This window comes from Mizuhopecten yessoensis, unplaced genomic scaffold, assembly GCF_002113885.1.
Source record: "Mizuhopecten yessoensis strain PY_sf001 unplaced genomic scaffold, ASM211388v2 scaffold715359, whole genome shotgun sequence".
NCBI lineage: Eukaryota > Metazoa > Mollusca > Bivalvia > Pectinida > Pectinidae > Mizuhopecten > Mizuhopecten yessoensis.
In genome coordinates, this window is record NW_018479581.1 from 1,794 (window position 1) to 11,927 (window position 10,134).

The window sequence follows — 10,134 nt, forward strand, 5'->3', positions numbered from 1 at the left end:
ATATATATTGCAAATAAATCGCTAGAGAAAATGATATAAGTAAAGAATGAACTATTTGGAAGGTCTTGTTCTTAAATTTCATTGTATAATACACTAGGGTTCCGAGACAGCGCAGGGGATTTATCAATTACGTCATCACGAAATCCTGCAGCGAATGTACAGCAATTAAAGGAAAGCACTGCAGTTCAACAAGCTTCACAGTGTGCCAACATTGATGATGCTCTCCTATCGTTGTGGGATATGGGTGGGCACTCGTCGTTTCAGGCCTCCCACAACGTCTTCATTTCGTCACACGGCGTTTACCTGTTAGTCTTCAGACTGACAGATTTTCTTAAAGACAAACTGGAAACGTGTAAGTTTTATCTGCATCGATTACATTTATATTTTTCTTTTCTTTTCATATATAAGTATACATATATCAATAATATGATTTCCTATTAAGTTTGCTTATCGGTAAAATTAGAGCTAGTTTAAAATAGTCTGTACAAAATAAAGCTAGTAATAATTGAAAGTGGAAAATGAAAATATCTGATCACTGAATTATTGTTTGATGCATTTTTAGCTCACCTGGCCCAAAGGGCCAAGTGAGCTGATGGTATGGTGCGGCGTCCGTCGTCCGTCGTCAATATTTTACTTTAAACAACATCTTCTTAATTATCGCAAGGCCTCGGGTGATGATATGTGGCAAGAAGCAAACTGGGATGAAGGGCTACCAAGTTTGTTAACATAAATGACTTTGACCTGTATTCAAGGTCACAGGGGTCAAATATGTTAAAAACTTTAAACAACTTCTTCTGAATAACCGAAATGCCAAGGGTGATGATATATTGTCAGTAGCATGCTGGGTTGAAGGGCTACCAATTTTGTTCAAATAAATGACCTTCACCGATATTCAAGGTCACTGGAGTCAGATGTCTTAAAATCTTCAAACAACTTCTTCTCAATAACAAAAAGGCCCAGGGTACTGATGTTGGGCCTGTAGCATGCTTGGATAAAGGGCTACCAAGTTTGTTCAAATGAGTGACCTTGACCCAATTTCGAGGTCACATGGGTAAAATGTCTTAAAACCTTCGAACGACTTCTTCTTAATAATAGAAAGACCCAGGGTTCCGATATTAGGCCTGTAGCATACTGGGATAAATGGCTACCAAGTTTGTTCAAATGAATGACCTTGACCCACTTTCAAGGTCACTGGGGTCAGATGTCTTAAAATCTGCAAATGACTTCTCTTCAATAACCAAAAGGCGTTAATTATCTATATATTCCTCTCGTTTAGATATGCATTGGAGTATTCCTCCTTAGATCTACAGACAAAAATCTAGTGCAAGGGATTAGGCTAAAAGAACAAATATTAACAGAGGTGTATCAATGTGCAATACTACAAAACAATGAAACTGATGTTGACATTTAAACGTGGAGCTAAAAATGTACATTTCCGTGTCTTGTGTGGTTATTGAGTGACTATAGTGAACCATGTGAGGATATTGAGCGCCAATTAAATATTCTGAACGACAAACTTAATGTCATTAATAGAAATAATTGGAGAATAAACTGCAGTATGCAGGATCCATTTCCTCAGTTAGCATCTGTATGGTCGCTTATCAAATTACTCCTATACTTAAACACTGACAATTATGAACTTTGATATGGTGGTAAAAGGCGCATCCAAGTGTGACACACCTTATTTCATAAATATGATTTCTTTTGCTGAAGTTTCTATTATCATCGTGCTTTAAATCACCATGATTGTTTCTGAGTCCAGACAGACTAAAGAAATGCATTCGAATGATTAGCACATTTTCATCTGTTGAATTGAATGCGCCGAAGCTAAAAGAACATGAACCTCCACTGATATTTGTCGGCACCTTCCTCGATGAATTGAGAAAATCATCTACGGTGAGTGATGTACTTTTTCACGGGTCGTATTACACATTTCCTCTTATTTGTCATTCTGTACGCCAGAGAAGGTTTTAGGTAGGGGTTGTCCCGATCACATTGCTCTATGGCCTGTTATCGGTGATAATTTGGGTCAATTTATCATTCTAACACAATTCGTTTGCAACGCCTGTTTTGATTGGATAAGGACCATGTTCTTATCTGCGATAGAATCATGATCAACCGATGAAATGTATTTGTTGAATAACTTAAAAATAGAATGTAAAAATCCATGTTCTTATTGTTTGGCCAAATGACCGAGTTTTAAAAGCCTCTTTCTGATTGGTCAGTCCGCTGCAGAATGACACGTCAACAAAACAGGTTACAGAGTACTTTACAACGCACTTGTAGCAAGTAAATACAATGATTCTAAACATATGAGGGTAGTATATTTGTTAAGGTGCATTATAATGGAGATAGTACGTTGTTTGAGTGGCTATACTAGGGAAAACAACATGACATTTGGTTTAAACCAAATTTCATGTTCTAATCGCCAGTATAGCCACTCAAACAAACACACTATTCTATAAATATATGATATTTTGTAACTGTTTTAACAATATTTGTATAAGATGTTTCATCCGTGCTTTGCAACTCTATGCTTTTTTGTCATGTATCTTATTTATGTATTTATTATTTAAATTATTAAAGTGATTGTTACATATGCCATTCAAATAAACAATATTGACTTGATTTTATTTAACAAAATATACATATTGTACGATGACGGATAATCCACGTCTTTTAAGTATGGGTTTTAATTATTTACTATTATTGTAAATATAGATATCAACAAAACAAGCAATCTTACTTAATCTCTGTAATTTCTTTGAAACATTATATTTCTGCATTTAAATTTTCAACAAAATTTGGTTTAAGCATAGTATACATCATTGATTACTTATGCATAATGAAACAGTTTTGAAGGCATGTCATGTTAAAGTATTATCTTTCAATTTTCATCCCAGGACTTCAAGGGACAGGTACAGAAAATACAGTCAAGCATTTCAAAATTTTCCGAACTTTCATCTCACAAGTTTGTCAGGTTCTGTCCACTCGATAACAGCCAAGGAACGGAACCAGCCGAGCTGAGATTGCTTTATGATGCCAGGTCAGGATTGCAGAATCAACCTCCAACATTAGCTATCGACGATGCTGATGCAAACGTGGAACAATTGCGGAAAGCAATCATAGAATTAGCTAAACACCAGGATCAATGGGGCAGGAAACTTCCGACCAGATGGTTAAAGCTAGAGATGGATTTGCTAAAGGCAAGAGAAAGGGGGACTAAGATACTGACATTGGCGCAGGTGATTGAAATGAACAAATTGTCTATAGCCCCACTGGCGGATGATGACGAGATTGTACTGGCCCTTGAGTGAGTTATATATATATTTAACTGTTTGACCTAATACAACAAAATTATAACTTTGAATGATTACAGGGTGTTTTCATGGAAGCATTGTTCAGCATTCACTGTTTAACACATACTTAGTTCGTTTCCTTATCAAGCACAAGTTGTTAGTACGTTTGCTACGTGAAAGCTTCATTTACTAAAAATTTATAGAGAAAAGGGATTCTTATGAAATTGGATATTGCTCATTAGTAAGAATGCTCAGTTGTGGGTGTGTGTATTTTAGTAAATTTCCTGTTTTAATTAGTCAGTCATGATTTATGTGTTCAACAAATATTGTGCTGTCTTGATTTATGTTGAACATATTTCTCAACGTACTTCACGTTTCATCAACAACAAAATATTTCATTACAACTCAAATTAAGGACAATAAACCGTTTAATTCTTTGAAATTCAAAAACAAAATTGTTCAAACTTAGTTGAAATTACTAAAATGGGATACAATTTATGATTACATGAAAAATATGACCATTTCCTGGCACCTGGGGGGTATGGTTCAAATCTGGAAAATTGGTTACGATTTCAAAAATCATCTTTTTAATACCAAGTGACACTAGTATCAACAACTGTTCACGAGGAATTGCTTACAAATGAAAAATCCGTCTTCATACTTATGAATACAAGATATATAAACTCTGATTATAAAGACTGTCTATAGAAGACTATTACTGATCAAATACATTTGTATAATCAACGATGGCCGGTATTGAAATGAATATAGTTATAAAAAGGGATTTAGTCCGTGGTTTCTAACAAGAAAATGTTCGAGATTCAAACAATTTATACAATTGCTGGGCATGAATGTATACTCTGTTAATTGATGTACAATCCCTTCCTAGTGGACTTATTCTAGAAAAATAACAACAAAGTGGTTTAGATCACCATACTATCGTTTCATTGTACGTTTTTATTTTTACAATTATTTGCAATGTGGCATAATTGACAAAAAAGACATAAGACAATATGTGACGTAGAAGAATTATTTGACATGGTATTTCAGATCCGTTGATAGGATGCTAAACCATAGAAATCAAAACAAAAAGTATCTTTGATGTAATAAAACTTGCTGAGTCTTGATATTACTTCTGTTTAGGTATCTTCATTGCACGAGGTCTGTGATATATTTCCGGGAATTCGATCACGTCATCAACGATCCACAGTGGCTTGCCGATTGCTTCAGCCTCCTGATTACCGACGATCAGTTTCTCCCAAAAGACGATCTCGTGCTGGCTCGAGACTTAGAGTTGTACAAGACAAAGGGCGAGTTGACTCCGAATTTGATCGATAGCTTTCTTTGCCTAGATCAAAATAAAGCGTTCTTGCCCCATAAGTCAATTCTCCTGGCTTTGATGGAAAAGTTTGGCCTGCTGGTACGGATATTGATTTCGGAACCCAATACAGCAGATGTTTGCTTCAGTGAGGCGTATACCATTCCCAGCAAACTTCTAGAGCTAGAAAACATCAATGGTATCACCGATGACATCAATTATCTTAAAAAGAGGAATCTTGCTGTCTCACAAACATTATGCTTCATATTCCATGATGTCTTTGTACCAGAAGAGCTGTTTCACAGAATCTTTGCTACAATCATGAGGACTTACAGAACAGCATCACTATCATTAAGACGCATAGAAGACGAACCCGGGACAGACCCGCTGACGACGAAAGATACGACTCATCTTTACAGAGGATTTGGCTGTTTCGAGGTGAACGATCTTTGCAGGATGATCTTGTCGATGCACTGGGAGCGGTCTACAATTGCTGTAACATTGTTCAGTCCCTCAGAATCTAAACTTCCTCCGGACTCTGGGCCACTTGTAAGAAACACTCTGGAGCGGATTATACAGAAAACTCTACAAATGAGTAACCAGCAACACTTTCAGTACACACATACACTGCACTGTAACTTCCATCTCAGTCCTTACGACACTCCTGTAGAGCTCTACAGCGTCATTCACGCAAAGGGAGGCATGTTCTGTAAAGGAGAAGAATGTCGACGAAAACACCGACTGAAGAAATCGGATCTATTGTTTTGGGGTATAACAAAGGTAAAACATGTTTTATGTAGAAAATTAGTAACACATGAAAAGGTAACAATCTTCCAATATCATATCAGCATCCTAACAATAGATGGTTAGGAATAAAGCGTCTTAAGCCAGAAGATTGCATATGTAAGGCATAACATAATTATATCATACGTACCTGTACATAAATAGAGGAATCAAACTTTAAGTTGTTAAGTTATTCAGACAAATGGTATGCTGGTGGACGCCTTCACTTTAACATAACACATTCTTCGGTAACTGTAGACTGAAAATATTCCATGAAAAGGATTGCATGAAATTGACTGTTTACTTTCGACTTGCAGGTTACCATACATGTACAGGGTTTTGAATCCAGTGACGGTAAGTACTTTTAAGGTATTTTAATGTGTAGTTATACAATGCAGGTATTTAAATGTATAGTTATACAAAACGTCTCAAATTGTTTTCGTATACACACGTTTCTTATGTTAAAATAACAAATAGAATTTACTAGGCAACTTATGATGCATAGAAAACAAGTTTAATACTTGTGTGGCTAATGATAGGCGTGACTGCAGCTTTTAATCGAAGAAACACAATACAAAAGAGAGAAATAACCAGCGTTGCTAACAGTGTTTGTTTTATTTATCAGAGGCCACCTGCCTTAATAGAAGGGCTACACCCCAGGAGCTCGGTCGCCTATCGCACATGGTCGAGGCGTCCAAATGTCAGCAACTCTTCATCGCGCTTGGCCTGTCCCTACCAGAGATATCAAACACAGAGCACGAAGCAAGGAGTCTGGCAGCTGTCACTCAGATAACCAGGATGTTGTTGAAGTGGACATACGCCTATCCTAATCAAACGTTTCGTCACATCGAAAAGGCCATGTCGGAGGTCGACATGGCTACAGACAATCTCGGCATGACCGTGGAGACTGGTTGGGAATGTGTCACTCTAGGTAATAATTAGTCAAAATAGTAAAAGCAGAGGCTGTTGAGTATTCTTTAAATCGATAATGTAAACGAAGGCACGGTAGTCCACTGGTAGGACGCCGGGCTCGTGACCGAAGGGTTGCGGGTTCGAGTCACAGCACGGCAGTGTGTTGTATCGTTGAGCAAGATACTCTTCTCTGCTTGTTCCAGTCTACTCAGTCGTAAATAAGTATGTGGTTGGGTTTAGTTTAATATTTTTTAACGTCCTATCATCAGCTATGGTCATTTAAGTACGGTCTATCCTGTGTGCAAGATGCATGTGTGTAGTGTATGCGTGTGTGTTTTGGGAGGCTGCGATAAGTTCGTGTTTGTCTCCTTGTGATAGCGCGGAACTGATGCCGACTTTATAGTGCTACCTCACTGAAACATACTGCCGAAGACACCCAGCAGGACATCCCACCCGGTCACATTATACTGACAACGGGCGAACCAGTCGTTCCACTCCTAAATTGCTGAGCGTTAAGCAGGAGTAGAAACTGCCATTTTTACAGACTCTGGCATGTCTCGGCCAGGGGACAGAACCCAAATCCTTCCTCACAGGGGCGAAAGTGGTTGGACAGTGCTAGAATTGTAGAATGCTAATAAGGTAATAGCCACAGGGACAGACTAGATACTTACTGGAAATCTGTACAACAATTTCTATTTGGGAGCTTATATTGCGAGCTTTCGTAAACATCTAACATTTGTTAACTCTATATTTTTCCAACAAATATAAAACAAGTTTTTAACTTTTTTTAATCGCTTTTGTTGGCCCGGATGCTAGCGCTGGGGGTCTAAATGTGGGAAAAACTTGAGTATCTTTCCGGAGAAAAGCTACGTTGTCAGGCATGTAACCCCACATCTGTTCACGTCGAACGGGGATTCGAACCAGCCTTCTTTATGATGGCTAGTTCCCTATCCACTGCGCCATCCGACCACCCAAAACATCTGTTTCCTTTGTTAAGCAAACAATACAAACAAATGAACGTTGTTGTAATCTACATATAGAAAAATACAATTCACTAAGCACGATTTTTGGAGTTGATGAACCTAGTTGTCAAGTTTTAAAAAACTCCATAAGAATTAGACAACTCTGATTAACATTAGTATAGTAGCACTACTTGTAATACTGTTTAGACGCATTTGTAGTATATCCCAAGAAAACTTATTAGTCTGATGTTTTTTTGTATTGCAGATGACATGGACTCTAACGAGGAGGGACTCGACAGACAACTAGTCGTCAGTGAAATAAGGGGCCTTGTAGATAACATAGGCAAGAATTACTTCAACCTGTTTCTGGAGCTTGGGCGCTCAGTCCCTGACATAGAGAAGTGTGAGATGGATCACCTCGGTTCTAAACGTAGAGTTGAGACGCTGATCAAGCTTTGGATCGACACTTTCCGAGACTAGGCAACCGTTATCAGGATTGTAAAGGCAATGAAACTGTGCAGAATGGACTGGCACTCAACCGCATTGGCATACTGTGTTGCCGACGAAGAGGAGACAGAGGAATCGCCATGGTGGCCTTGTGCTATTCTGTAATGTACGTAGATACAAGCTACCCACCAAAGAAGCTCGACATGTTAACCCATATGCGTGTGTATTAACGTGTATCTGGAACTGACGCTTGTGAAAGAAACTTAACACATTAACTTAATTATGTGTGTATAAACGTGTTTATAAACTATCTATAATGAAATTTTCTGCATTGAACAAAATTACACGGAACGGTTTCAAGAATGGACTACAAAGAAATAGTTAAACTGTACATGTATCCAATATTGCTTTATTTTAGGACTTGATAGCAATGATGTACCGCGTGAGACTTGTCAACGATAAAGATCCCGTTGTATAGTTTTGAGAAAGATCTACCCTTCATTAGTCATCGGAATCTAGGATTAAAATGCAAACTCATACAAAATCACAATTAAGTGGGGCACATTTGTTCCTCCCCGTTACGTTCAGGCAGCTCGAAAGTAGGCTAACAAAATCATTCGGCACTCGTTTTCCTTCCTAATGTCTTCTTCTCAATTGACAAAAGACCCTAGCATTTGACGTAGTCTTTTAAACATTTTTATAATACAATCCTTTACTCGTTTGTTTTGCGTTTCGTACACAATTATTCCTGATTACATTTCAGTGGTTTTTGTAAGGTTGTTTTCCTAAATTGTTCTCCTCTTTAAATGTTTTTTTCACATTTGTATTAGAAAAAAAAAACCAGAACATGTGACTGTAGGTTTGGTTTCTAGCAAAATATAGCATAAGACAAAAACAAAACCTTACTCAGATGTTTTTTTGTGATTGCTATGGTAACTATGCTGGCTAGAAGTGTAGATCATCGACCAGAAGTTGTCGAATGTTCTCGCCTGATGTAAAATTATCAAATGCCTCGACGTTGCATACTTCTATCGGACAAATGTTATATCATTTAAGTCAGTGTCACGTCACAAACCTAACGTTAACTGTAGTTGTGATTAGCGGATATTGGTTAGGGCTTACTGAATATGAAAGAACGCTATTATACCTTTGTTTCTGTTTATGCATGTAGGACTTTATATTTATGGGTGCTGTTTATGATCGTATTATGAATGACAAATACATTCTTTATTGATTTGCACTAGTGTTAAATACCTGTTCACGACGGGAAACAATTGGCGTGCAGGTATAAGCACTGTAACCATTAAATTAAACCAAAGTGGAATGGTATTGTGCGTATAATTTATATCAATTATATAAATAGACGACAGAGAACATTACGATACTTACTTGATGCTTCGGCAATGATGTTTATTTACACCATTTTGGCTCAGATGACACTAAGTGTCTGTGAGTGTACTGTGTTTTATGATGTCCGTTGTCTGCCGGCCGCTCGTCTTTCATCTGTCTCTTATGAACTGATATCTTTAGGGAATTGATGTACGGTAAGCAGCTACTGGTCGGAAAATGTGTTGTAAATATTCACCTTATTAAATTACCATAACGTACGTTCAGTATTAAAGGGGGCAGACGTGTTAGAAATTCAACCAACTCTCCTGTAAAGAACCGAAAGATTTATAACCATGGTACTTGGATATGTTATGTAAACCATCTAAGCATAATTTCAATTTTATTATTTTACTTTTTTATTTAAGTCAAATGTGCAAAATAGGTGAACAGCTTCACAAATATTTCCATAAATTATAAATCAATACATAATGGGGTTTCATGCACCTCCTCTTTTGTGTAAACAGTAGTTGAGACGAATTTGGATTTCCAACTTTTTGGTCTCTAGCATCACCGATGAGTCCTAGAAGGACGAAACAGCTATAAGATGGAGTGTAGTCAGTTCTCGTATATTATGTACTTTCAAATGATAAAGGTAAAACCGTTTGTATGTGTGTTACGTTCATCTTTCCATAACGCCCAACGTCATCCTGTCTTAGATGAAGTACTACCAGGTGTTTCTCATATTTGATATGTTGGCATTGATATGTTCACCCGGGTCAAAATATGAAAATTTTGAACAGTATTATGAAGATCTAAAATAGCGAAACCTGGTATGGAAGTCTATTAGTGCATTTTTTCTCTTTTGAATTTTATTGTGTCACCTTTAATTAGGCGTGTGCAAGAGGGGAATATGACCTAACAGATACCTTGTATGGTATCATATAAATTGTTAATATAATTTAACTAAATCAGTATGTATACATAATTTGGTGTCACAGTAATCTTTTCTGCCTGTTCAGCGAATTTATGATCTAAGTGAAATACACCTTATAACAACACAACAGGATATATTGTTATTGTATTT

At 37.2% G+C, this 10,134-nt stretch overlaps 1 protein-coding gene across 1 annotated transcript; it reads left to right on the top strand.

Moving 5' to 3' along the window:
• The first annotated feature begins 63 nt into the window (after nucleotides 1–63).
• On the top strand, nucleotides 64–10,128 carry LOC110441079. Its single transcript, XM_021484179.1, has 7 exons — nucleotides 64–352; nucleotides 1,763–1,896; nucleotides 2,904–3,313; nucleotides 4,443–5,397; nucleotides 5,718–5,754; nucleotides 6,026–6,331; nucleotides 7,540–10,128. Exons 1-7 carry the CDS (start codon nucleotides 241–243, stop codon nucleotides 7,752–7,754), a joined length of 2,169 nt encoding a protein of 722 aa, XP_021339854.1. The 5' UTR covers nucleotides 64–240; the 3' UTR covers nucleotides 7,755–10,128.
• The last annotated feature ends 6 nt before the right edge of the window (nucleotides 10,129–10,134 follow it).

Bases quoted from the DNA above. Each gene is read 5' to 3' on its own strand.
- LOC110441079 (XM_021484179.1), top strand. From the start codon at position 241: ATGGGTGGGCACTCGTCGTTTCAGGCCTCCCACAACGTCTTCATTTCG. The intron at 3,314-4,442 runs GTGAGTTATATA...ACTTCTGTTTAG, and splicing joins GAGATTGTACTGGCCCTTGA to GTATCTTCATTGCACGAGGT. The intron at 6,332-7,539 runs GTAATAATTAGT...TTTGTATTGCAG, and splicing joins TTGGGAATGTGTCACTCTAG to ATGACATGGACTCTAACGAG.